General features: G+C 40.6%; 5 protein-coding genes across 9 annotated transcripts; 4 read left to right on the top strand and 1 right to left on the bottom strand.

Annotated features, from left to right (window-relative positions):
- The first annotated feature begins 1975 nt into the window (after positions 1 to 1975).
- LOC104924242 (protein Wnt-8a-like) lies at positions 1976 to 5036 on the top strand. Its single transcript, XM_010737527.3, has 6 exons — positions 1976 to 2946; positions 3066 to 3099; positions 3239 to 3377; positions 3694 to 3819; positions 3937 to 4079; positions 4290 to 5036. The coding sequence occupies exons 1-6, from the start codon at positions 2876 to 2878 to the stop codon at positions 4854 to 4856; spliced, it is 1080 nt and encodes a 359-aa protein (XP_010735829.2). The 5' UTR covers positions 1976 to 2875; the 3' UTR covers positions 4857 to 5036.
- Positions 5037 to 5333: 297 nt separating this feature from the next.
- LOC104924241 (protein Wnt-8) lies at positions 5334 to 7270 on the top strand. The gene is made up of 6 exons (XM_027290778.1): positions 5334 to 5479; positions 5571 to 5604; positions 5710 to 5839; positions 6093 to 6218; positions 6351 to 6493; positions 6584 to 7270. The coding sequence occupies exons 1-6, from the start codon at positions 5412 to 5414 to the stop codon at positions 7139 to 7141; spliced, it is 1059 nt and encodes a 352-aa protein (XP_027146579.1). The 5' UTR covers positions 5334 to 5411; the 3' UTR covers positions 7142 to 7270.
- Positions 7271 to 10529: 3259 nt separating this feature from the next.
- LOC109140757 (CASP-like protein 4A2) lies at positions 10530 to 12235 on the top strand. 2 transcript variants are annotated; one of them, XM_027272064.1, is made up of 4 exons: positions 11502 to 11654; positions 11739 to 11819; positions 11902 to 11986; positions 12090 to 12235. In XM_027272064.1, the coding sequence occupies exons 1-4, from the start codon at positions 11618 to 11620 to the stop codon at positions 12196 to 12198; spliced, it is 312 nt and encodes a 103-aa protein (XP_027127865.1). In that variant the 5' UTR covers positions 11502 to 11617; the 3' UTR covers positions 12199 to 12235. The 2 variants fall into 2 exon arrangements, 1 of the variants encoding a protein (XP_027127865.1); XR_003461255.1 differs by adding an exon at positions 10530 to 11462 and having other exon boundaries at positions 11553 to 11654; positions 11739 to 12235.
- A 98-nt stretch (positions 12236 to 12333) lies between these two features.
- Positions 12334 to 16241, bottom strand: syce3 (synaptonemal complex central element protein 3). Of its 4 annotated transcripts, none has more exons than XR_003461269.1 (4): positions 16158 to 16241; positions 14944 to 15055; positions 13371 to 13513; positions 12334 to 12485 (listed from the first exon to the last, which is right to left on the bottom strand). XR_003461269.1 is itself a non-coding variant. In XM_027272138.1 (3 exons), the coding sequence occupies exons 1-3, from the start codon at positions 15978 to 15980 to the stop codon at positions 15518 to 15520; spliced, it is 270 nt and encodes an 89-aa protein (XP_027127939.1). In that variant the 5' UTR covers positions 15981 to 16151; the 3' UTR covers positions 15229 to 15517. The 4 variants fall into 4 exon arrangements, 1 of the variants encoding a protein (XP_027127939.1); XR_003461274.1 differs by lacking the exon at positions 16158 to 16241 and adding an exon at positions 15942 to 15979; XR_003461270.1 differs by lacking the exon at positions 16158 to 16241 and adding an exon at positions 15782 to 15890.
- A 280-nt stretch (positions 16242 to 16521) lies between these two features.
- Positions 16522 to 19634, top strand: foxi3b (forkhead box I3b). Its single transcript, XM_010737525.3, has 2 exons — positions 16522 to 17874; positions 17995 to 19634. The coding sequence occupies exons 1-2, from the start codon at positions 17274 to 17276 to the stop codon at positions 18558 to 18560; spliced, it is 1167 nt and encodes a 388-aa protein (XP_010735827.2). The 5' UTR covers positions 16522 to 17273; the 3' UTR covers positions 18561 to 19634.
- The last annotated feature ends 7810 nt before the right edge of the window (positions 19635 to 27444 follow it).

Here is a 27444-nt window from a genome sequence, read left to right as displayed (position 1 = left end):
TTGGGCAGTAAAAGTTAAATAAAAAATGGCCTTTAGCACATTTTTATGGTGGCTTTTATTCTTGCATCAAATAGTGAACTGCACTGCATACTGTCAAATCACCAGCAGTAAATATTGTGCTAGTACTAGTATTGAACTGCAAGACACAAAACAGTTGCAAGCCTTTAATTAGAGTTATGTAAAGCTTTTGATGGGATAGTTAGGTCCTAGAGATGTGGCACAGAGGGGGCCCAGTTTGATTTTTTTGTCATGGGGCCCAAAATCCTGGCAGCGCCCCTGGCTCTGGTTAGTACATTATTACAGGTATTTTTCACTATATTCTGATATTTTATTGATAAAAATGATTCATTATTAGAAGAATAAGGAGGACAAATAATTGACAGTTAATGGATGATGAAACTCCTTTTTCTGCAACCCTATTTATCATCATTCAGTAAATATAACAGAAGCATCACTGTCATGATTTCAGGTCAGTGACAGTGCTGTGCATTTGTTTTGTTGCTGCAGCTAACTGGAGCTGGTTTACTTACTGGCCTGCTAGAGTTTGGAGGAATGTGATTGGCTGAAAGGAGGAGGTGGGAGCAGGGATTGGTCACAACAGTACATGTCATGTAAAGTGACAAAAGAAAAAGCAACACTATAGAAATACTACGTAAAAATAAAGACAGACATGATTAATTAAATGCTGGAAGAACATTTCAAACTATTTTTTTTTCTAAACGTTTCTGCATTAATGATGGGCTAACTTCTTTATGCAGCCTATCATGTGTTTATTACAGGCAATTCTTTAATTCCACAGCAGAGGTCATTGACACGACGCTCATTTACAGCCCAAAATCTCCGCCTGACTGATGTCTCTGACTGGCGTCACCAGTCCTGCCACCCTTCCCTCGGCCTGTCAAACCCGTCACCTCCTGAGCCTTTATTGCTCTATTTCTCTCACCTTACACGGCCATAAATCAGCCGTGAGCGCTCCGTGGTCGACCTATAATGTGTCTGAAATGTCTGTTAGAACAATTTAATTAAAGCGCATTTCTTTTGCCTCATGTTATTCTAAGCAGAGTGCAGTTTAAAAAAGGTCCTGACCATGCCGTTTCCTCTGCTGTAAGATGGAATACACATCATCCAAACATGCATAAAATCCATAATAAAGTACTTCAGTTATTATTATTATTATTTAGTTATTCGTTTACTCTATATTACTGATTATGTGCATGTCATAAATATTGAGCAAATTGCACATTTGACAGGTGACCATTTCTGATTGATTAATATCTTTATTATTAATTAAACCTACACTTCACACACGTGATTTGTCCTTGAGAGTTTCGATGTTTGGGGAAACATCTCGCACTCATGCTGAAACACGCCCCTGTTAGATAGATTACTATTGTTTGCAGGTTATTAACCCATTAAATTCGTTACAGGACAAGTAATAAAGCGATTTTTTTTAATCGCTCTGTATTATTTCCCAGCCAGGTGTTGAGGGGCTCTAGGTTTCAGTCATATTGCGGAGTGAATGAGGGCGATATCTAATTAGTAGGGATTATCCTCACCTATACCTGTCCGCTGTTGAGTGGAGGACCTCGCCCAGCCGTCCGCCCATTGTCCGCCGCTGAGTGAATTGTTGTTTTAAGGGATTTTGAGTGGTTTAAAGAGGGATTTGACAAGTGTAAGCTTTTTAATTTAAAAAACTGTTAAATCACTAACTCCTCTCGCATCGGATCATAGTGGAAGCTTGTAATGACAGAAACTGGCACGATGATTGTTGATGGCCGCAGTGATCATGGAGGCTAAATCAAGAAAGATGATCAGCAGAATTAAATGTGATGGGACCAGGATCATCCCAGATTTTTATAATGAATGATCAATATTAAATTTAATCTCTTTGGGGTTTTTGTTTTAGGTCTGGAACAAAATATTTGTTGTACAATATTCACACTCACAGCTGTAATAGTAAAAAAACATTAAAGCTTCTATTTGTTTATACTCTTGTAAATTCCAGACTGCTTTCACACCTGGTTGTTTCCCAGGGAAACATGTATTATCCTATTATCACGACGCTGCCAATGTCGCCGATGTGTGAGGCTGTATTTACATGACTATATACCATCAGCTCCTGAAAGACTTCATGGCTTTGTAGTCACTGTCTTTCCCACTGGGACACTGGTGCCATTTCCCAAATGTTTTAAACTACACATGAAGCCTCACGGCGGCATTCAGCACTGTATTTCCGTAATGTAGAGCTGTGATTTAAAAACCAGGAACCCTGTGAAATGCTCCTTGTGCTGTGTTCTTATGGCCCCCTTCAAATCCCCTAACAAATTTTTTCCCGATATGATATAATAGAGGTTTATATGTGTGAAGTATTCAAGCGCATTGCGCATTATAATGCGTATTTGTGTCCAGGCTTCATTTAAATACTCTCAAATTCACGTATGTCTTAATAAAGCTGGAATTAAATGTTTATTATAGTTTTATTTAGCATAGTTCTATTTGTAATGTCAATGCGGGGTGATATATGCTGGTTTAATTCGCTGGATATGCTTCAATTGGTGGGAAAGGTAAGAGCCTGGGAACGACAGGTGAATGAATGAGGGGCTGTTTAACTGTCTGCGTCACGTCTTTGAAGTGCACTTATGCACCGACGGTCCCTTATTGTCTTTAGGACGTGGCAATAGTCAATGGCAATAGTCGTCGTTGACGCATTTTCACAGTGAACCGTTACCTGCACGGCAAATATGTCAATCAAAGGGGCATGACCATATAAATATCATCAGCGAGGAGTCACAGGCAACAACTTCAGTTGCCTTCTTCTCTCTTGGCACTCACATCAGGGATACGAACAAACAGGCCTCCGTTTGGAATAGCTGCCATGGGACCTTTGAATCTCCTTGCAGTCATGGTGATGTCCATGTACTGTCACGTTCAGTTTGCATCGGCTTGGTACGTCGTTTGTTTTTCTATGAATTTATTTTAAGAATAACACTGCAGTGATGTGTGTGTGTGGTGTTGGTTCAGTGACATTAGGATTAACGTGGCTGTCTTGTTTTCTTTTTTTATAGGACGGTGAATAATTTCCTCATGACTGGACCTAAGGTAAATACATTTTGCCTCTATCTGAGCACTCGATGTGCGTAAAACAACAAATATATTAGCTAATTTTGAAATGAATAAATGTCAATTCCTGTTGGTTAAATACAAAAATGACTGACATCGCTCTTGTTTTCCTTCCCAGGCTTTCCTCACCTATGCCAGCAGTGTTCAAATCGGCGCACAGAGTGGAATACAAGAGTGCAAACACCAGTTTGCATTGGAGAGGTGGAACTGCCCAGAGAACACGCTCCAGTTATCCACATACAACGGCATTAGAAGTGGTAAGAAATTAGTAACCGTATATCTGTATCACATGCATGGCATCCCTATGTAGTAAGGTGGGGTGGCGAGTTCAACTCCAGCCAACTCTGATGAAGCGCTCTTGCGCAGCAGCAATGGTGCTGTAGCTGATTGTGCGCTCTGACCTCAGTGGACAATAAGCACACACATAAACACAAACCACAGTGATAAACACACAACATGTTACCCTTTCTATCGCCAGTAATGACTTTACGCGCATTTTACGCACAGTATTCCATGGTGCCAAATTGAATTGCAAAGTATAATGTGGTTTGCTTCCTCTGTCATTTATTTTAGCCACAAGGGAGACGTCTTTCGTCCACGCCATCAGCGCGGCCGGAGTGATGTACACGCTCACAAAGAACTGCAGTATGGGAGACTTTGACAACTGCGGCTGTGATGACTCCAGAATCGGACAGACAGGTACGTTCCTATTCTATGTGTGGTCTATTCACACTTAGACTAAATTATGTGATTTTGACTTAAAATCATATGACTGATTGTTTACTGAATAACATGTGTACATATTTTAATCCACAGGTGGTAGAGGATGGATTTGGGGAGGCTGCAGTGACAATGTGGCGTTCGGAGAAAAGATCTCCAAACAGTTTGTGGATGCGCTCGAAGGTGGGCAAGATTCTCGCGCAGCAGTCAACCTGCACAACAACGAGGCAGGCAGACTGGTAAGATATTAATTTCCTATTTTTTAAAAATAAATATGACTTATTTTGAGTTCTAAAATGGAGACAGCTATTGAAAACCCATGTCAGGGAAGGAGAAGTGATTTAATGTCTTGTCAGTGGCATTTTACGCATGTGTTCAAATCCAAGAAGAAGAAAGTTGCGCATGGATATTGATTTAATTTCAAACTAACGCTCTCACTCTTTTGGCAGGCAATCAAAGCTACCATGAGGAGAGCTTGTAAGTGTCACGGAGTGTCTGGGAGCTGCAGCATCCAAACCTGCTGGATGCAGCTGGCCGACTTCAGAGAGGTGGGCAATTACCTGAAGATGAAGCACGAACACGCAAAGAAACTGGAGATGGACAAGAAGCCTGCGAGGGTTGGAAACAGTGCAGACAACAGAGGAGCCATCGCGCACACTTTTCGGAACATCGCTCGCACGGAGCTCATCTACCTGGAGGATTCACCGGACTACTGCGTCAAGAACCAGAGCCTGGAATACCAGGGCACAGAGGGGCGGGAGTGTCTGAAGGGTGACAAGAACATGTCCCAGTGGGAGAGAAAGAGCTGCCGCAGGCTGTGCTATGAATGCGGCCTCAGAGTGGTGGAGAAGCGCATCGAGGTTGTCAGCAGCTGCAACTGCAAATTCCACTGGTGCTGCACAGTTAAGTGCGACAAATGCACGCAAGTTGTTACCAAGTATTTCTGTGCGCGTAAAGAAGGCGGGAGGAAACCACAGAATAAAACGAAGCGCAGGCACCGCGCGCACCGACACTGATCGTCCTCATCACTGTTAATTGAATTCACCATCATGGACACCATTAAGTGTTACTCTGAATTACAATATGCAGTTTTTATTATGAACTATTACATCACCTTTAGCAGCCTCCATTGCACTTTATGTTACTGATTTGATCCTGAGGACCAAACTCTCCGCGCATGCTCACTCATTCAGGAGCGACTTATTTGTTGTGTTTGTCTTCTGTGAAGTCTGAAAATGTTCTATTTTATATGTATTTTTAATTGAAAATAAATATTTTTCTACAATATCCACGACTCGGTCTGGTTTGTGAGCAGAAACATACTGAATAAGTTATTTGTATATTGGTGTCCTGGTGTCACACAGCCTTGGGGAACAAAATAAGCTCTCGCCTAATGCCATCCTTTGAAGTGCGCATATAGGCGTTTCCTGAACCCGTCAACCAATCAGCTTTCTCAGACCCTGCGGACAAAGAACAAGACTTCCATTTGTTCTTCATCCAAATAAAAAGAGAAAGTTGCAGCACGCAGGGTCAAAATAACTAGATCTCTACTGTGAGGGCCCACGGCGAAGATGAACACGGTGAACTCGTTCTTATGGCTCCTGCCTCTTTTATACAACATGTGTCCGGGACATGCATGGTAAGAGATTATGTACATTATTGACTTCTATTGTTTCTATATATCTAGATTTAAAGTTGACCTCGTTTTTTATTTTCTATCTTATTCTCAGGATGGCAAGTAATTTTCTCATGACGGGACCCAAGGTAAACAGAAAACACTTGATTGATTGGATTAACCCTGAAAAATGAAATGTTTTAAAATGGGAATCAGGCCCCCAAATATTAAATAAGACATTGCCTCTCTTGCAGGCCTATCTCACCTACGCTAGGAGCGTGCAGGTGGGCGCTCAGACTGGGATTGAGGAGTGCAAACACCAGTTTGCCTGGGATAGATGGAACTGTCCCGACAGTGCAACCCAGCTCAAAGGACTGAGACGCGGTAAGTCGATGTGAAAAATTATATTCATGCGTAAAATATGTAAAAGCATAGACTACTGATTGTATACAACCATGCACCGAAATGCAAACACTTTACATTTGTGCTTGCAGCTAAATACATTTAATCACAGATGTTTGATGATCATAAGTAATTATTTAACTTTTACAGGTGTTATAATTATTAATTGTTGAAATGTCTTTGCCCTACATGAGATATTGTGATTGCTCATTTCCTCATTTCCTCTCACTCGCAGCTACCAGAGAGACTTCTTTCGTGCACGCCATCAGTGCAGCGGGGGTCATGTACACTCTGACCAGGAACTGTAGTCTCGGAGACCTCGACAACTGCGGCTGTGATGTCTCCAATAACGGAAAAATTGGTGAGGTTTTACATCAACATGCATTATGCAAGCCTTGTGGTCTGCTGTACACAGAAAGTATTTAAAGGTTATGATATTTCCATTCTTTAGAGGACTAAAGCTCGTGTTTAATAAGTGATATTTTGTGTGCAGGCGGTCGTGGCTGGTTGTGGGGAGGCTGCAGTGACAACGTGGATTTCGGAGAGAGGATTTCCAAACAGCACGTGGATGCGCAGGAGACAGGTCAGGACTCCAGGGCTGCTGTCAACCTGCACAACAACGAGGCTGGACGCCTGGTAAGTCACGGTCACACCACACGCACTTATGTGGCTTTACGCACTTTCGAGTTCACTCGCAGTGATGAACTTTTCTCTGGTTTTCAACAGGCTGTGAAGGCAACAATGAAGCGCATCTGTAGATGTCACGGCATGTCCGAGAGCTGCACTGTCCAGACCTGCTGGATGCAGCTGTCAGATTTCAGAGAGATCGGCAACTACTTGAAGATCAAGCACAGCCAAGCGCAAAAACTGGACATCGACAAAAAACGCATGCGGGCTGGCAACAGCGCGGACAACCGAGGTGCCATCGTGGACTCGTTCGGCAGCATCGCGCAGACGGAGCTCATCTACCTGGAGGACTCCCCGGACTACTGCAAGAAGAACATCAGCTCGGGGTTGTACGGTACAGAGGGACGGGAGTGTGTGCAGCACGGAGAGGGTTTAACGCAGTGGGAGAGGCGCAGCTGCCGCAGGTTGTGTCATGAATGCGGCCTGAGGGTGGAAGAGAAGCGCACGGAGGTAGTGAGCAGCTGCAACTGCAAATTCCACTGGTGCTGCACGGTGAACTGTGAGGACTGCTCTCAGGTTATAGTGAAACATGTGTGCGCCAGGAGGGAAAGTACGGAGGGACACGGCTTTAGACGGAGACACCGTGGACCCAAATGAAAAATATATTTTATAAAGTCTGTTAAATAAGAGGTTAAATGTCTGTTTGCACTTTGTCGTCTCAGTGTATAAATACTTGAGTGTCTATTTATGAATTGTTAATGTTTAATTAAAATAAAAGTTAAAAACAAAAACCTGAATGTTCCTCCTTTTTTTTCTTTTTTTAGTTAATAACTAGAAAACATTTGTATATTTCACTTAATAAATCTCAGCCTCGGTGGATTTTATAACAGCGCGCACACAAGTGTCTATTAGAATAAGAATGGACTGAATACACTTAACAGAGGATTACATGGATAACATGGTGCAGTTCGCACCTAACACAAGGTGTTGATCCAGCGTTGATCCACTTTGATGTCAACGTGTATTGATTTCATTCAAAGAGTCAGCGAGGCTTTGAAAGACAAATTAGGGAAGTATTTCCAACGCTAGAAGTTATTTGGCCGCCTGATAATCCGGGAACACCGAGGACCATCCTCGTCTTTGTCACATCCCACAGGCAATGCAAATGTTTCCCAAAACATCAAAGCCCGGGAGACAGCCTGCAACTTGAAGACTTTTTTTTTTCTTTTTTCCTCAGCAAACTTTCTGTCGTTTTCCAGCAAACTGGGTCACAATGGAGTCCAGATATTACACTGGAAACCCTGTGAGGATTTCAGGACAGAGGGACAGGAAAAAAAGGACTCACATTCCTCCTTTGATGCCAGTTAATTTCTAATCTTATAATTTGCAAGTAATTAGGTCTAAGAGGAGCCTTTGTCCCCGCCCACTGGTCTATCTGTGTCTTAAGAGCCATTCATTTGCCTCCTTCTTTCCCTCTACCCCCTGTATCTCTAAAAAAAAAAAATCTTCCTCTCAGCTGGACGTGTCATAAATCTGCCAGTCTCAGGTAAATGACTGATGGCAGTGGATATTACCTTCATAAGGGGGTCCCTGCCTGGGGGCAGAGGGGGTGGTAAAAAGGCTGTTTCACTATCTTTACAGAGCAGTGACTGTAGAAGCAGACAATAACAAGATGAGTGAGCATGAGTTATCACTGCGCACCACATCAACTGGTGTCACATTAGATTCCTGAGAACTCTGTCACTAGAGCTGCAACATAAGTCAATTAAACGATTACTTGTCAACTATTGAATGAATCGCCAACTGCTTTGATTGAGTCAAATGACCAAAAACTCTGATTCTGTCTTCTCCAATGTGAATATATTCTGTTATCTTTGACAGTAAACTGCATATCTTTGGGTTGTGGACAAAGCAAGACATTTGCAGACGTCACCTTACAGTGGCCAACATTTTTCACAATTTTCTGTCATTTTAAAGAACCAAATAACTCATTAATTAATAGAAAAAAAGACATCATGCCAACATGACATATCAGCTCATGGGCACTGATGCTGGAAAATACTATAGAGACACTTAAACGCTGTAAAACAACACACAACTTAATATAAAAGAATAACATAAGGACAGGACAGAAAAGGTACCAGTACACACAGACCACAACACTCCCTCCCATCCTTCCCATTTGTCTGTTTGCTTCTGGGGATGTCCTGTATTTCCCATGACGTCCTGCTGTGTGTTAATGAAGGTTTCGCCCCACTGGAGGCCCTCCACCGGTCCGCCCTTTATCTCTGCCCTCCACTGAGTACATTATTGGCTCCATATTGCCCCCATATGATGCTGTTGTTTGGTTTTGCTCTACAAAGTGAGACGACTGCATCTGCTCTTCCATCCCCGTCGGCTGCTAATCTCTCCAACCCTAAATAGTGTCATTTTTTAAATAAAGGGACAGTCATGTAATCCTGAAACGGTGTTTCATGCCTCCTCCACAGCAGTAGCATCGTGTCTTTCATGAAGGAGGAAAATAGAGGAGGAGCAGGGGGATTGATCTCCCGCAAGGACCCCCCAGGAGGACTCATGTATTCACCCAGACATGCCTGGGGGTCTAGGGGGATCTGAGCGTGATTGATCATCCTTCCTTCTCTGCTGCCCTCCTCTTTCACCTGGGTGTGAGATAGCGAGAGGCCTGACACAGGACGGGCTGGGATACAAGTCTGACACAGCCTGCAACAACGCTGTTATGAACTGGAATCAAAAGCATGCACGAGACGACACTATATCACTCCAAATAAATCTCCAAACAGCAACATTAATCTGTGCATGTACATTAAATAGATTATCAGCCACACAAGGCTTGAGGAATCGATTAGATCTCACCATAATTAAAATTGCTGAAGAAGTTTTCGTCTCTAATTGAGATCAGCTGAAACTGAGACAAACTTCACGTCTGCGGTATAGCACACGTGGTGGTGAGAAAGGAAATCAACAGCTTCTATATATGGAGACAGAAAGACTCTGTGATGCACGTGCGTGCTAATATTATACATCTCTAGCCTTTTAAAGACAATGAAACTACTTTGTTTAGTCTCACCGCCAGAAGACGACACACCACAAGAATGTTTATTTAAAAGACAGAGAGAGCAACAGTTTTGACAGCCCACTGCAAAACTGTCAGAAAGGTCCTGCTGTCACTAAAGCCTTCATTTTTCATGTGATACTTAACAGGAGACAAGCATGAGTTTCAGCGATGATCTTTCTAAAGTGGAGGTGATGGGATGGAGTCCCCAGAGTCTAGCTGACTACATGAGGAGGGTGAGTATCAAAGCAGCTTGTTTTAAGCCACGTTTCAAATAAAAAGTTTGATTTAAACCCGACATGTGACACACCCTTCATCTGAAAGACGTGTACAACATGTACGAAACAAATCAAACGATATATACAATATAAAACATACTATTTGAGCGCTCTAAGCAATAGCTTAATGTTCATCCAACATTTGTCTTGTGTTATTCTTGGCCACATTTCAATGCAGCACATTTCATAACATGAAACCTAAAAAGTAGAACATGGACACTAGTTATTTTCAGACAATTTCTAACTCCAAACATACACTGAAAGTGAGTTTGCCTGCTCTAAAACTGTGTGACGTCTTCTCAGCTTAAGTTAACAAACTGCGACAAAGTAGTGATGAAGGGCAACATAAGTGGAGCGCAGTTCTTGGTAAGTGTATCTAAATCTCTCGAGGCCTTTGCATTTATTTATTATAAAATACTGTGAGTGACTGATTTTCTGTTTTTCATTAATATTGTCATCTACATCATGCAGCAAATGACTGACTTTGACCTTCAAGTGTTCCCCAAACTTTATATCTCGTAAGTCTGACTGAATATGTATTTCCAAACTAAAATATTGTAGCATAAATGTTCATTGTGCCCATATATGCATTACAAGACACAAGAGATTATATCTTATTCCTTAACATTATATAATCTGCATTAAACTGGAGCAGCTGTAGTACTGCTGAATATATTGGTACCGCTTTGTTAATCTTTCAGTCTTGTTTCGTTATAGAATACTTACTAAGATCCAAAGTGATCTCAACAAGGGGGAGCAGAAGAAGGCCTTTCTTAAAAAGTAAGAAATCAGATTTTATTTTACAGCTTCTACTGAATGTCTAAATCTAACTGAACATTGCATAACTTTCATATTTGTCCTTTGTGCAGACCCAAAACACCACAGTATCCAAAACAAGGTAAAGAACCCAAGATTTGAGTTTATTTATGCCTGACATCATAAAGCTGTCTTACTTTGGGCCTGACACCGTTTCTTTTTGTGTGTGTTTTTTTTTTACAGTAATTGTGCAGGAGGAAGACCTGTCAAACTCGGATGAGTTTGTAAGTAAAATCATCAATTTAAATTTGTTTGTTTTTTCCTTATCATTCTTTTTATACATCCATTGCCATTCCAACTATAAATACTACGAAGTTACGATACTACGGCTTGTAGAATGTCACAAATCACTCTGTTATGTTGGTTTCATTTATACGCCATGGCTAGTAGGTTGTGCAAATTCAACACAAAACCAGCGGCATCACGTGGTGGGTGCTAATTTCTAACCCTGGCTGCAAATTTTTTTTAAACTTTGACCACGTTTACAGACTCAAAGTATTTTATAAAAAGTAAGTAACAATGTCTGTCATTTTGTGGCAATAACAGAAGGAATAGTTCACAAAACTGTTGTCCGTGATCTGAGTTGTGCTCAATACTTAATTCACATGTCTGGGTTGTGTTCAGGAAAGTGGTAGTGACTATGAGGATCCACAAGAGGACGGAGAGGACAGCTACATCTTTGCGACGGATGAGTCACAAACCACTGAGCAACAACACAGTGAGGAATCCAGTGAAGAAGAGTGCGAGCAGCCTCCCTTGCCATCGAGGCCGCGTCTACCCCCAAAAGTGCCTGAATTACAGGACAGTAGAGGTAACTGTGAAATATTGCGAAAGCAGAATTGGTGTTCATGTTTGCTGCTGTCCTACTTAAAAAAATGCATATCTGTGTGTGTGTGTATAGATCCTGTTCACTTTCCTCCCCCTGTTCCTATTCCTGCTGAAAGGCCCTCAAAACCTCCACCAAGAATGAGCTTCACCTTACCGAAACCTTTTAAAGCATCAGGTGACTGTACATTTATTGGCTCCACGGCCGATTGATTTAATTGATGATCTAAGCCTTGTGTAACACGTGTTTTTCTAACACCAGCCAGCAAACCCAGTCTGCATGTTGACAGGACCACGAAGCCGGGAAAACCTAGCCCACCCCAGAGAGACGTAAAAAAATCAAGTATGTGCTGTTTATTATGTAGTGTTATAACAGTTGGAAGTTTGTCACATTTCTGTTTGACATTATCCATCATGTCCACAAGAGGGCAGCACTGTCATAGCTCCTGGCTCATCCACCAGCAAGCCCCCTCAACCAAGACCCCCTAAAGCTACAGATGTGTCCAGAAGGTAGGCCAGCCTTAATAAATAATGGCTGTAGTCTAGCAAGCCCTTCAGTCTGAGTAATGCAACATTTTTAAAATCACATTCCATTTTATCTCTTCCTGCCCAGAGAGAGTAAACTCATTCCACCACCTCCAGTGCCAACACAACCTGCTATGGTTACCAATCCAACACCAGGACCAAGAGGGGTAAGAATCACAGCAATTTCCATACTATGAACACACACAATATTTAGGTTTCCTGTGCATACTTATGAGTACTTTCAGGAGGGAAACAGCAGATGGCGATGTTGTAAAGCGAAGACAAACAAAACACATTTCTGTCTTAGCAAAAAAGAGAAATGAGGGGGGGGGAACTGTTTATGTAGTCCTTACTATGACTGTTTTATTATGGTGTGTCCAGGGTTTGGATCCCGTCTGGTACAAAGGAAACGTGACCAGACATCAAGCTGAAGCTGCTCTCAGACAGATGAATCAGGTCAGGTGCTGCCTCTCACACATATCCTCTGTCAGGAGACACATAACACACACCTTAAATATGTAAAAACATGCAGCTGAGTGACAGGATTTCTACATGTCAAACTGCATCTGTGTGTGTGTGGATTTGTCCACATTTGTGTCTTTAGGATGGGGTATTTTTGGTGAGGGACAGCTCACATGGCTCAGGTGAACACCCCTACACGCTGATGATACTGAAACGAGGCAAGATTTACAACATTAAGATACGTTACCAAGGCGACTTCTACTCCCTTGGCACTGGCCACTACCACAACAAGGTAAACTGAAAATTATGCTATTATCTACCATATTAAAAATGAGTGAATAATCAAGTGTGTCCACTCAAAGTAAACTGAAAAGTTGACATCTTGTGGCATGCCTCTGGTTGTGTTTGATGCTGACTTGTGCTGTGCTGCGTCATTAGGTCTCTGTCATCTTTTTTTTGTGTGTGTGTGTGTGTGCTGCTCTGCTGTAGTGTTTCCCCGGAGTGAAAGAAATGATTACCCATCACACACACACCCCGCTGGTGCTCATTGATGCCACAGACCAGAGCTCTGAAGCGCACAGCCACTGTTGCCTGCTGCACCCTGTGGGACTCTGACCAGCACCGACGCCGAGCTTAATGTGGGTGGTATGCATCTGTCTCTGTGTTCCTGTATGGTAATTTGAGTGCGTGCAGACGTGTGGTTTGTTCCAAAGCCTTCTAGTAACATCCAACAAATGTCCCAATTTTCACTGTCACAAGTTATTGTAATGTTATTTCTCTTTTTGGTAACTTTTATTTTTTGTACACAGAATGAAAGAAAAGGGAATGTTTGTTTTTTTTTTTTTTAAACGTGGCTAATAGTTTGTATATTTTTATTAAACTATGTTTTCCAATGTCACAGCATTACCTCTGTTCTTCACGCCTCAGTTTCGGGTCATGTTCAGAGGGCTGCTGTTTCTTTAGTAGTGCCTCTTGGACTTCCAGAAAACATCACCTTGTCAGGGTGGCCAACACAAACGATCAGATCACATTGCCTCAGCTGCGTTCGCACTGCAGGTGGAAAACAAATACCTTGTTTCACAGCTGCCTCAGGTCGACACAGTTCTAAGATGCCAAAAAAGTCACGTCGCAGAATATATAAGCTTCCGCACCAAGGATGATATTACTGAAATATTAACTAGTCTACAGTCCTCTCTATGATACATTACTCAAACAGATTTGTACTGCACTAATACCCCTAAATTACCACTAATTTTACACATTAATTGTAACCAGGTTTTAAACACGTTTGTTTATTACTCTGAAAAAAGATAAAACTCACATCATTAGAGGTCATAATTCTTCAAATCCATGATTCAATTTGGCTTTTGATTTTAAGGTCACAACTTAATTTTCAATTTAACATTTATTTTTCAGTAGTGATTGCTATGTCATAGTTTGTCTATCAAGTCTTGATTTAGATAAAACAGTTTATTGGGTGTAAATGCCCTAAAATTTCCTTTTACGTTTTCAAATTCTTGTGTGATATAGCATATATTTTTTGCGGACATATACAACTCATGTTTAGATAAATCATTTAAATCACTAAATAGCAGAAAGTTACTTTACAGCAGCTCGTCTGCAAAAACTAGAGTCCTGGGAGAATTGCTGACCCTGCTTTTGATTTTGATGCACAGAAGTTAAAGCTCATTTCGATAGAAAATCAATGTAATGACATTTTTTTAGTGTGGTGTTGATGGACACACAAAATGAAAGAGGAGCTACTTACAGCTGGAAATGTAAAAAAAGGACTGAGGTGAGACAGCACAGAAAAAAACTAAATGAGTTTTAAATCTTTGAGGAAATCATTTTCTTTTGTTTTCAAAGCAGAACTGGCAACAGGTCTTTGACGGACATCTGCTAAAACATGTCGTTTATCGTTTCTTGTTAGTACAAAATGGTAAAGTAGGTTCACAGCAGGGACACAGAGTCAAATGTCTGTTATCGCAAATCCTTCCACTTACATTTAATAACAAACCCTGGAATTGGTTTCAATGCTTTGAGCTGAGTAAGGAGATATTCATAATCTCATAAGACAACACAATAAGTAGATTTGACTGCCTCTTTGCCCACAACTGTCCCCTCTGGCCAAAGAGTTGCAACATCATGCCTCACATCAAACAGTCTGATGGACAACAATGTTCGCTAAATCCTTCAGTTACTTCTATCCACCAATCAGCAGAGTGCGATCTGACATACATCGTGTAGCATCATGTAACTCTGCACCGCTGACATCTACAAGCGAGGCTAATATGCGCAGCAGTTGGTGCACAATAATCCACTTTGGGCTATCACTTCTCAGATCTAGTCTAACAGTTACATCATGCGCTTTGCATATTTGCAAATCGATCATCAATGTCATACTTACTGGCATAATTGATGCCTGCTGACATTTCGGAGGTGTAAAGAGAGTGTGTGGGGATAAACAGACGGATACATACGCGCCAGTTGATCCATGCAGTTAGACAAGGAGTCCAGCCCGTTCAGTATTTTTTCCAGATCGATGTGAGCAGGTGAGGTAGCTTGCTCTGTGCTCGTCTCTGCGTTTTCCATCTGGAATATAATTACATAAGGACAAAAACAGGATACATCAACTATAACTTATACACCATACACAGAATCTAACAAACTTGAAATGCAATTCTGAATGCTGAAAGTTTAAGACATTTAAAACCTATATATATAAAACAAAAACGGAAGAACAGAACACTTTCTCATTTTATTTTTATTATTTTATTATTTAACAGACTAAACAGATAAAGAGCACTTTAGTGCCAACAAAACACAATTTGCAGGACATAGTAACAATTAAAGAGCTGCGGTCTGTTCATTACTGACAGAAACATCCTGTTTTAATGCAAACACACAGAAGCAACATCAGTCCAAATGCTGTGCCACTTCTCTATAACAAAATAATACCAAAATAAGAGCTTTACAAACAATTCAAAAGTATTTAAAACAACCCTAAAGTGGAGTATTAGTGAACTGGAAACTCATAGCTGAGTCGGTGCTGTGTCAGTCAGGACATCTGCCCGGCTCTGGCTCCTGGTCTCGGTCAGCACAGACAGCAGCTCTGCATCGTTGATAAGCTTCTTCCAGTTTCAGCATAGAGGCGCCCAGCTCAGGATTGGTCCGGAGTGCCACCATGTCATAAGCCATCCAAGTCAGCTGCACTACAGGTGGACACAACAACAACAACAACAACACAGGGGAGATGAACCTGCAGACAGGTGTTCCCAAATACTGTGAAACGAAGCCCAGTCTCACAAAGTTACACACCTGACATGTTTTCAGCGTCTTCTATCATCCTCTCCAAATCTTTATTCAGCTCCAACACGTCGTCGTCTTTGTTTTGCCGAAGTTCGGCGACCGAAGATGAGTCGGACATCTAAACAATAAAACGTGTATGTCTTTTTTATATCAGCTGTCGGTTACTCACGTCAGACGTTGGTAACGCTTCCTGCCGTTAACTTACCATGGCAACAAGGACAAACGTTAGCTAGGTTACGGCGTTAGCAACGTTAGCGCGGTAAGTTCATATAAAATTAAAATATTCTGGTTTATTTACATTAAGTGTGCCAACGCTAATTGTAATTTTAATCAGCGGTTTATGTAGTTAAGAGGTGCCATGTAATTAAAAATGTGCCAAACTTACGATGGAAAGTTTCTCAATGCGCAGTCTCTATTTGAAATGGCGGCGATGTAACTTCCGGCGGTTTAAGGTAATTTTCACACATTTATACGCATTTTATTTTATTTATATATTATTATATTTATATTATACATACGCATATATATATATATATATATATATTTTTAATATATATATAATATTATATAACATCATATATATATATATACTGTGTGTGTGTGTGTGTGTTATATATAGTATACTATACACACACCACACATACAAAGACTATAGGCCCTATGTGTGTGTATATTTAGTCCATAAGTATTTTTATTACTTCTACAGTATATGTCTGTATCTGTCTATATTATCTGGTGTAAAGAGGACATTAAAACATTGTTTTGTTCATCATAATTATCACTGTTTAATTATAACATAGCTCTTTTAGTGTGGTACAAACTTTACTTACTTTACTTACAACTTTTGGAAGTTTAATAAATGAGTGACGGGTATTAATGTAACATTAAAGAAAACATAAACAATTATTTTTTCTTGTTACTGTTACTGATAACTATGCTGTCTATGATAGCAGAATAAAAGAAAAGATTTAAAAAAAAGAAAAGAAACTGTTTAATCAAAAAAAAAGGCAGTGTTATATCAGTCTGTTCAAATTTGCATCAAATTTTCGGATGACTGAACTCAATTAATGTTGGAATAACAGCTTGAGTGGAAAATTATTTAATTGAGGGTGAACAAAACCCCTGGAGGAACTGAACTAGCTGACAGCAGGAAAAAAAAAAAAAAAAAAAAAAAAAAGCAGGAACAGAGACTCACCTGAGAAAACAACCAATCAAACGAGACAGGGGGTGTTTCCAGGGAAACAGATAAAGCAGGTGTGACAGGTGACATCTTGACATAAAGCAAGGGCAAACAGACAAGACGCAGGGAGAAGAGCAGTAGCCTTAAACCAGGAAGGCTGCCATTTGGATCAGCTCACATTCAAATACCTGTAAAGGTCTGAACAAGAAAACATTCAAGGACGGACAGAATTGCTGAAAAAAAGAGTTTGACATCAAAAAGGAAGGACACCAAAGGCAAAGAGTTAAGAAGAAACTCTAAGAGGTGAGAAGAAATTTGACAATGTCTTCATTTGAGGCTCAGGGCCAGTCTCCTCCGCGGTGTGGCCCGCAGTTCCCCAGCCTCGGCCAGGAGCCCCCTGAACTCAGCATGTACAGTGACTGCTACTACCCTCCTCCTTCACTGCCGAGTCCTCAGCGCACCACGCCGACCTCCTACGACCTGAGTGACTACACCACCTCCTCTCCGAACCCTTACCTCTGGTTCAACGGCTCCAGCATCAACACACCGCCGTATCTGGCTACTACCGGCCCGCCTGGCAACCCCGGCCCTCCCTTTGTGCCTCAGCACTACGGCATGCAGAGGCCTTACCTGGGTCCGGCTGGAGCTGGCGGTCCAGGAGGGGAGCTGAGTTGGTTCTCTCTCCCCTCACAAGAAGACCTCATGAAGCTGGTCAGGCCACCTTACTCCTACTCGGCTCTCATCGCTATGGCTATTCACGGAGCGCCAGACAGGAGACTGACCTTGAGTCAGATTTACCAGTATGTTGCTGACAACTTCCCTTTTTATAACAAGAGTAAAGCAGGATGGCAGAACTCTATCAGACACAACCTGTCTCTCAACGACTGCTTCAAAAAAGTGCCAAGAGATGAGGACGATCCAGGTAATACTTTATTTTTATTTTTATTATATGATTATTACATTTTTTGGGTGTGTTGCATATTGTAAAAATGTTTTCATAATTAAATGTGAACCTCACCAACTGTTTATTCTTATGTTACAGGCAAGGGCAACTACTGGACACTTGACCCAAACTGTGAAAAGATGTTTGACAACGGGAACTTCCGCCGCAAAAGGAAGAGGAAGTCTGATTGCCTCCCCGGTGATGGCGGTTCAGGGGCTCCAGAGTCTGGTGACAGCGAGAGAGCCAGCCCCAAACACACCAGCAACACTGCCCTTAACATTTCTCCCACAGCGGACAGGATCCCCTCCCCTTCATCATCGGGTCCCGCGCCTTGCCTTAGCAGCTTCTTATCCGAGATGTCCGGAGTGACCGCTGGAGCAGCCAGTGAGGTGGGAGGCGATGGGTTAAGCAGGCCGCTGCAGATCAACCTTCCTTTAGATAGACCCACGCAACCTGGAAGTTTTAGTAGCTACTCCCCCAACTCAGGTGGCCCGGAGTGGGTACCACAAGTGCCAGGTCCCCCTGTGCTCTCCTCTTCACCCACCCACTCTTCTCTAGGCTACACTAGCCCCATCCTCAGCCAGTACAGTGGGTCCAGTGGGCATTTCTACCCTACACTAAGCTCAACAGGAATCATCTATCATCGTGAGGGCACAGAGGTTTAATGAGACTTTAAGTCTGCTTTGAAAAGACTCTTGATGGGAACTTTTACCGGTGTAGTTATAGTGAGGTTCTGTTATGAAAGACAACACACACACCTACACACACACACACACACACAAAGTATGTTTGCGCTGACTGAGTCCGTTGAGATCACTATAGCGTGTGACAGCAGAGTAAAAAGGCTTTGATTCCCACAGGAACAGCTGAGTCAGCCGCAGCGGACGGCGGGTGTCACTACCTGAAACCACAGTCAGCCTCACTATCAGATCCTCAGTCAGCTTTTATTCGAACTGAAGCTCGTCTCTATCAGATCTGACTCATTATTAAGAGATCCTAGATCTGGTGTGCTGACATCAGGCGTTTCCTCTCCACACTATCTGTGATTCTGATGGTATCACACGCTCAGACAGCACATTTAGAGGAGTAGTTAAATTACACCATTGTCTACGTAGAGTGTAGGCACTGCTCTACAAGTCAACAAAAGGTGAAAGGTAGAGTTTTTTTTTGTAGTACAAATATTGAACAATCTGATGAATTTACAGTTTTGAAGTCTGATGCACAACTGGTAGATGTACTTTGTAAATATGTCAGTGTGTTGTGTAATGTTATACATTTATATTGTTGGTTTATTGGTATTCCTAATGTATGCTACATGCTAAGTATGTTGTGTTTTTTGATATGAATAAAAGGTTTCAAAGTTCCACAGTTGCATTTCTTAGTTTATTTCCCTGCACAATAGAAAAATACATGCTATAGGATTCCTCTCAAACACCCCACACCCCTCCCCCCTACCAAAAAAAAAAAGGAAAAAGAGAAAGCACAAGACAATAAGCACTCACTGACAGAAAACAGTCCTGTTAGAAAAGCGATGACCAGTAGTGTAGAACCTGCATGTTTGTGTAACCTGATCTTTGTGTGATGGATAGTTAACTGCTCCTCCTAAACGGTGAGAATCCACATTCCCATGCAGTCCCTCCTCGCTACACTAAACACTGAATTCCTTCCCTGTCACACTGTTGATACACAGATATAGCTGACTGGATGCAAGCAGCTCTATTATGGGATAAGGACTAACTGTAAAAAAAAAAAAAAAAGCTGCAAAGATGCTGAAGCATGACTTAAATAGTACTCTCACATAACACAGCTGATATGAATTTCACCGCTGGTATTAGAAGTTATTTAACAGTAAAGGCAGTTGAGAGTCTAGGCTAGGTGTGCATTAGGTCAAAGCTAAAGACTTTATTGCTATACCCACAGAAACAGGTTCGCACTGCACAAATGATTTATAGTTTGCTTTATTATGTGGCTGCCAGAAAATAGACATGTAGGAACATGCAAGATACATAAAGATAGAGATAGATATAAATCTAAAGATTACAGAACTGTATAGAAAAGTCAGACGTGGAGGTGTAAATTTGTAAATTTGCAATAATCCGTATCGTAAAATAATGTTGTAGATTACATTTCATATTCAAACACATGGAACACAACATTGAAATAAAATGTAAATGGGGCTGACTGTAATAACAAATCAAACAATCCTTTAGTTGGATAATTTAATGACCAGGGTGGTAAAAAAAAAAAAAAGTTAATAAGAAGTTAAAAATAGTTTTATCATTTTACTTTTTTTTCTCTTGTCCTGCATATTTCATTAAAAATAAATACAAACTCTTTGATCAGTGTCACCCTTAGGCCTTTATTTACCCTGAAACACAGGCAGCATGACAGTCATTTACACTAAACACAGCAGGAAAGAAAGAAAGAACGAGCACTTCAAACCCAGAGCAAGTGGAATTAAACATCCTGGCACAATTGACAAAGTGCATTAGTGGTTGGAGGTTAGGGGGTCAACCTGTTAAAATTTGCATTTGCATAACTGATTTCAAAACAAGTAATGAGGTTGCATTTGGATAGATCATTCCCCTTTATTAGTTTTACCATATCTGATTTAACTGTGTGAAATGTCCTGTCTCATACTGTGCCACAAACCTCAGGACTCATTCATGAAACATGATTGTGCCAAATCCATATGCAAATACATCATCTTTTCCTAAGTGGATCAGGAGCTTTTTTTAAGTAAAATATATATATATCAGTGAGAAAGAAGCGGGAGAAAAGTACAGCAAATATCAGAAGTATCACTGTGCCAACACGGCACACTTCCATCCCAAATTGTCTTGCTGTCTTTGTTTGTTTTTCATATATTTTGCAGACTTTGGCAGGTGAAAGATGTTGCATCAAGAATTAATGGTGGCCTTTTGCCTTGTTGATCCAGCATGCGTGTATCTGCCAACAGAAACATTATAGGGATTCATTAACAGCAGACATCCCCTTCTGCTGTCTTATTCAAACAGTTTCAAACTGATGCAAATTTGCAGCTGTTAATCACACCACATGGATGGGGATGACAAGGTCAGAGGGAAAGTGGTGGTGTTCCAGATGGAGCTTTCCAGATAAGAAACGGTAAAACCTGAGGGATTTGCCTTACCGTAAGTCAATTTGCTTTTATTGAAACTCAAAACACACATTTTGGAACTTCCCTTGTTTATCTCTAATATTTTGTACTGAATATATTTTTTATTTGGACACTTACCTCATCCACAGATCAGAGACTTGTCTGACTTGATATAACATTCATTTTTTTCCTCCTGCTTTTATGTTTTTCCCAGCAGAGAATAACACTTATTCTCTGCAACACTTTTTTACCTCACAGTTTTAAAATTAAGTTGTGATATATTGTGTAGATTTTGAAACACACTAGTTTCTCTATGATTCAGGGATACCCAGCACAGCATCCATCAATCACATGTTACTGTAGCTATGGACCTTCCTTGCCTCAGGCAGTAGAATTATTGCTCAACAGAGTGATACGATTAAAATCTATAAATCCTCATCTCCACCTGCTGCCTGGCTCGTGGCAGTCATCCACACACCTGTCGAACTAACGGAACGCACCCACACACACTCGGATTGTGTGTGTGTGTGTGTGTGTGTGTGTGTGTGTACGTGCGTGTGCGTACGACAAGTGTGTAGTGTTTATAATATAAACTCAGACAGAGAACGATTATACCAGAGCTGCTATGCTTGAGAGATTTGTGTTTGTAAGAACTGTCCTGATTATAGTGGCGTCAAAAAGATTTCACACCTCACTGCATAGACGATAAAAGGTTTATAAAGTCTGACAGGTAGTAAATCTGTTTTATTATATAAGATGTACTACTTCGTTTTGGATAACTGCTACCTGAACGGAAAGCTAACTGTCCTGGTGCCATATCAACCCAAAACACACACACACACACACACACACACACACACACACACACCTTCTGTATTTACTAAAACAGTCATGTCCTATCAAGGCTGTTTAGTAAACGGTAGCAGAGAACGTCAAGCCTGGAGACAAGTCGTCATGCCCAGTGCTATAGCCCTGCATTAGCAGCTTGCTGTTATGTGTAAACATCTACACACACTCCAGACACACGCATACAGGTGACGAAAGGAAAGAAATACCTTGCCCTTAGCCTGAAAGTCACTGAACAACCTTTTTCCTTTTTGTGCTTATTAAAGGTCAATGGAAAACACTAGAATCTGTACAATTTATCAGAACACAGCTTGTATCCGAGTGACGTTTGACACACATGAAGCGCTCTTACTTTGAAAATTCATCATAGACGTGCTACTGAATGCCGGGAAACTCTTGTTGTAACATTGCTGTCTTAACAATGTCTAAATGTCTAGACATCCACTAAGTTGTAATCACCAATGTCCAACAATGTTAGTCCAAAGAAAAAGTCCCAGTTTGCCCAAATCCCAGGTTCTAAGTCCTCCATGAAAAAGTATCAGCTCCTTCCCAGTGACTTAGACTCCAGGGAATAAGGCAGTGAATGATCTCCTCTTCCTAAACATGGCTTATATATACGATTTGAGAAAAAAGTGAAGTTTAAAGACAAACACAGAGCACAGTGAGAGTGTGTGTATATATGAATCATTGCTATTTCACCCTAAAATATTTTTCGTGTCAACATACAGTAAACATGGCGATATGAACAGGGCTTTGCAGTGAGGGAGGGAGAAGACAGAAGAAGTGCAGGAATAATGTGTTATATGTTTTACAGGACATCTGCTGAGCTGAATGAAGGACTTGATAAATAAGAAGCCTTGTGTAATGTAGCACATCTGTTCCTTTTTTCTTCAACTTTCCTTGTTTTTATGCACACTGAGAATTGTCACAGTTTACCTGACATGATTTGTACAGACATTCATGGTCCCCAGAGGATAAATCCTAAGGACTTGAGTGATCCTCTGACTTTATGTGGCACCAGCATTTTGACATTTTTGATTTTTAGAGAAATAACTTGGCAATACTTATGAGATGAACTGTCTTAAAATGATGGCTTGATTGTTATGAAGTTTTGTTCAGACATTAAGACCTTTTCAGGACAATTTAACTTTTCATCTAGAGCTACCTTCAGATCAAAATGCCATCACTTTTTCCTGAAAGACTGCCTTCAGCAGGAGGTTAAGTGGCTAGCTAATGGAGATGGTGAAAATGTTAAATATTGCACTACTTAGCTTCAGCATGTTATGTAGGACTGTCATTTGAGAGCATGTTAGCATGCTCAAAGCACCGCTGTGCCGAGTACAAGCTCCAACATGCTGACATGACTGCAGACAGAAAGGGTGACAAAAACACAATTGTGGTTGGTTATTAGCCGGGGGGAAACCATCTTTTTAGTGTCACAAAAAGTCATTAAGTGAGTTAAACAGTACAAAAGGAGATCATTCATCACAAGTACAAGAAATCAGATATAAGTAGTGGGATGTCATGTCAAGTTCTTTCTTGTAGAAGATAATAATGAAAGAAAATGATACAGTAAGAGCTGAGGTGAGATGACAGTAAAAGGGTTGTCTTTCTTGTTGTATATGTAGGCACTTCATTTTTTTCCCTCTGTCAATACAGTGTAACTCCCCAGCAACCTGACTACTTATTATTGTTCTCAAGAAGTTTTATTATTTCTACTGCATGGAACAAGGAATAAAATTACTTTCTGGCTATAAATCCCGGCTAATCGGGTCTGAATCACACAGACTTTATGAGGCTGTATTTCAGCAGTTGAGGTCTGTGTCTGTTTAGTAAACACAGTCCTCTCAGAAAGATACTCACATTTATTTCCATTAACCAGCTCTAAAACTGGACCAGACAGCCTGAGTGCGATCCAGACTCCATTTAGAAGATAAATTGCTCAACAAAAAAAACGAAAAAAACAAAAACAAGAATGGCTCAGTTTCCAGTCTGCAAATGATGCCATTTACCTTTAGACATGGACTATCCTGCAGCATTTTTGCCTGAGGCAGAGACAGCATGCGAACGGCTTAGAAGAAAGCTGTTTTCCTTAGAAATGTCACATTGCAACGTGATATAACAAAGCTGTGGTGTTGGCACTGTAATCAAAACCTCATTGTTTTTGAGTAAAGGCTGCGGTTTCTATTTGTTTGTTGTTTTACTTAGGTTAATGATGATTATTGTGGTGCCCATAAAAAATATCTGAGTGACAGCTCTGTTTCCTCCTCCTCTAGTTGTGCAAGCACTCAGACCCATTGGAGGTGGTAATGTAATGTAATCTATTCATGTTTACAACAGTCATGCCTTTTGATCAATACAATTTACAAAAACTCTAACAGAATTCTTAAAGTTGTAGTTAGTTAACGCATGCTAAACATTTATTGGCACAAACCGGGCCTGCATCACTGACCACACTGAGAAATCGAAGGACTTATTATAGTGTGTAGGCTCAATAGTTCTTATTGAAACCACTGAAACGCTGTTATGTTGTAAATAAGCAGAGAAGCTGATACCGCAGCAGATTTAAGTGTTTGCACACCTGAAGTTGCCTGAGGTCTGACTATTTGTTGACTGTGAACATAGGCTTAATGTGAATAATATTCACAATATAGTGGACTCAAAGCTCCTGCCACATCTTCAGATTTAACAGGTAAAATGCAGACATGAAGCAGGTGTCGGAGGCATCTCACTCACACTTTACAGTCATAAAGCTTTCAGTCTGTCAGTGCCGGAAGGTTACAGTGAAAAACAGTAAATGTCCTAACGATAATGTTTGTCCTGCATGCTTGAAAACAACAGACATGTCTTTCAAACCCTCATAACCCGTGTGTTATGACACACTGCTCTGACTTCCGTGACAAAAACAATGGTTTCTGACTCCACTGGTTAGATAGGTACTGTTGGGGATTTTCCTGAAGCTAAGTTGTCTTATATGAAAATAATTTACGTGAGCTAGTTTAATATGCATGGCTGCACACAACTAGAACCAGATCCAAATCTTTTTGACACAAGTATGAGATAAAGTAATGTTTGAGAAATTGTTTTTGGCTACGTATGCTGCCACCTCTCATGCTGACGTTAACATCTGCCCACAGTTTGACACAGCTGGCAAAAGAACAACTTTTTTTTCTTATTAAGTGAGTTTGATCCAGCAGCTGCTGATTGACTGTATCTTTAAAAAAGTATTATTTGATGCCTCATGCGAAGAAACTGTTAAATGCTTGAGTGAGGAGTAGTTTTCCATAAAACATTAAATCATCTTCTTTTAGCTGGGCAGGTGATGACAATGGCTAAATCTACTCCAGTTTTTCTGTTATGCTGTCACTCATGTACATTGTCTTATGTGAGCTTGTGTGTGTGTTACATTGTGTTCATGTGTTTGGCATGTTTTATGTTCAAGTCCATGTTCTGTGTTTTATGTGGTTGCGAGACAAACTGGTAACAATAAAGTTAAATTTGAATAAATTATAATCTCATTTTGCAGTTGAAGGTTTGTTTGTTTTATTTCTAGTATCAGTCTTGGGATCCATTAGGAAGCAAAATTTGCATAGAGAGTTCTTTGTAACATTTTAATATGACTCATATGAGCGTTTTTGGTTACAAAAAAAGCTTCTTCAGAAGATAATGCTGCTCAGTAGATCTCCCCTGTTAAAAAAATATTTTTATAATCCTGGTTTCTAAGAGTGTTTAGTACATTTCAAGGAAGTTAATGACAGTGTTCAAAGGCTCCTTGGGCTCCAGATTCTTTGCGTGTAAGTACCACAAACTGTCAATGAAGACCTAACAATTTAACATTAACTGACTAATAACAATTTCATACTGGTTATACTACCAAATACACATAGCCACTGACTGACAGTATATCACTGCTTAACACTTTGTTTTAGCTCAGTCATCTGGCTGTAATATAACAGTAGCACTCTAGAGAGTCAGGATATAGACAATCCGACCTACTTGTCTTTCCACATGCATGTGTAGCAGGTGGTGACATATAAAAACAGGCATCGTAAAGAACTGTTCCAAGTTTACACATTTAGTATTTAAAGTTGTCACGTGTACATACGGTGCATCTTGGTGTGTCAACCTCTGGCATTATTAACTTTGCACTGCATCAAAGGACTGCCATATTATGATACGATAGGTCTGTTAATGGAGATAGAAAAGCCACCAACCCTTCATCTGTTTTTTCATTACTTTGCAGATCTCGGGGGGGGGAGGGGTCAAAGAATCAAATCAATGAGGAATTAATTGCCTTCTTTACCCTGATGAAGTAAGGTTCCACACATGGCTGATCTGGATAGATAATCAATCCAGTGGATGACCGGACTCCCTGTATGGTCGCCATTTAGTGTGTCTATAAACACATCACAAGATAAAATATCAAACAAATGCAAGCATGGATTATGTATAGTGAGAATATCAATGATGTACTGTGTGTGATAAAGAACATATAATCCACATGGTGACATGTGTACTAAGATTGATTATTGATGACATTTGGTACTTTTTTATCTGTGCTGCAATTATTTCATACCAGATTGAATAATTGATCACAACTTTGGTGTCTTGGGATTTGACTTTGCTGAACAGTTGAACTGACTAGGACTTAATTGGAAGACACTAGAACATACAGGGAATGTTACAACCTAGAGAATTTGAATTGAAAAAAGTCACTGAAGTGTGAACACCAGGGAGCACAAGAAGCTCCCAAAGCAGGAATAAATGAGTTTACCTTCCACATGACAAACATTAGAACAGAATACATTTTCCCAAGATGTGAGTTTACCAAGAGCTCCAGTGCAGTCCCCAAGGACGCTGCCAGCCAATATGCTGTTCAAACAGTACACTTACACCCAAAAGATTTACCAGGTCGCACACATCACAAATCCCACTATCAGGCAAAATGTATGCAGCACAGAAAGTGACTGTATGCATTCGCCAGTGTTTATTTACTTAGGATTAGTGAACAAGAAAATCTGCACAAAATCCTCTTTATTGGACCTGCAAAGTTAAAAAACTACCACTGACAAACAAGGTTACGTATTCATCCTTAGATTTGTTTTCTTTAACAAATGTTTCCCTAAGTGCAACACACTGTATGAAACTATTTAAATAAAACAGTCTCGAGTTCATGTTTTTCATTTTCAGATAAAAATTGTGCTTCCTATCATAGAAAAAACTTGTTACAGTAAATTGAAAAATGTACACAGCTCCATTTGCTGACCAACTACCACTATCTCTAAAAACCCATTCGAGCCTCATATATGAATAGCTGTCAATGAGAAAATGCGGCCATAATACATCGCCAGAATAAATTTACATCTTGATGAGGGAGAATCAGCAGTAGAAAATTAATTTGCTCATGTCTTTACTTCCCCCATCCATTTATCATCATGTAACAGAGATTGTGCTCACAAAGATGAAGAGAGCCATGACAGCGACTGTGTGAGTTTTAAAGCACAGTACCCAGTAATTAGCTCTTTAGCTCCAGCTTCCCTCAAAAATCATTGCGCATCCAATAAACAACTAAGCCTAAACATTCT

Source organism: Larimichthys crocea, chromosome I, assembly GCF_000972845.2.
Source record: "Larimichthys crocea isolate SSNF chromosome I, L_crocea_2.0, whole genome shotgun sequence".
NCBI lineage: Eukaryota > Metazoa > Chordata > Actinopteri > Sciaenidae > Larimichthys > Larimichthys crocea.
This window is presented reverse-complemented; position numbering and strand designations above follow the sequence as displayed.

Bases quoted from the DNA above. Each gene is read 5' to 3' on its own strand.
- LOC104924242 (XM_010737527.3), top strand. From the start codon at position 2,876: ATGGGACCTTTGAATCTCCTTGCAGTCATGGTGATGTCCATGTACTGT. The intron at 3,100-3,238 runs GTAAATACATTT...TTTCCTTCCCAG, and splicing joins TCCTCATGACTGGACCTAAG to GCTTTCCTCACCTATGCCAG. The intron at 3,378-3,693 runs GTAAGAAATTAG...CATTTATTTTAG, and splicing joins ATACAACGGCATTAGAAGTG to CCACAAGGGAGACGTCTTTC.
- LOC104924241 (XM_027290778.1), top strand. From the start codon at position 5,412: ATGAACACGGTGAACTCGTTCTTATGGCTCCTGCCTCTTTTATACAAC. The intron at 5,480-5,570 runs GTAAGAGATTAT...TCTTATTCTCAG, and splicing joins ATGTGTCCGGGACATGCATG to GATGGCAAGTAATTTTCTCA. The intron at 5,605-5,709 runs GTAAACAGAAAA...CCTCTCTTGCAG, and splicing joins TTCTCATGACGGGACCCAAG to GCCTATCTCACCTACGCTAG.
- LOC109140757 (XM_027272064.1), top strand. From the start codon at position 11,618: ATGAGCTTCACCTTACCGAAACCTTTTAAAGCATCAG. The intron at 11,820-11,901 runs GTATGTGCTGTT...CATGTCCACAAG, and splicing joins GAGAGACGTAAAAAAATCAA to AGGGCAGCACTGTCATAGCT. The intron at 11,987-12,089 runs GTAGGCCAGCCT...CTTCCTGCCCAG, and splicing joins GCTACAGATGTGTCCAGAAG to AGAGAGTAAACTCATTCCAC.
- syce3 (XM_027272138.1), bottom strand. The intron at 15,676-15,781 runs GTGTGTAACTTT...GTCCACCTGTAG, and splicing joins AGACGCTGAAAACATGTCAG to TGCAGCTGACTTGGATGGCT.
- foxi3b (XM_010737525.3), top strand. From the start codon at position 17,274: ATGTCTTCATTTGAGGCTCAGGGCCAGTCTCCTCCGCGGTGTGGCCCG. The intron at 17,875-17,994 runs GTAATACTTTAT...CTTATGTTACAG, and splicing joins AAGAGATGAGGACGATCCAG to GCAAGGGCAACTACTGGACA.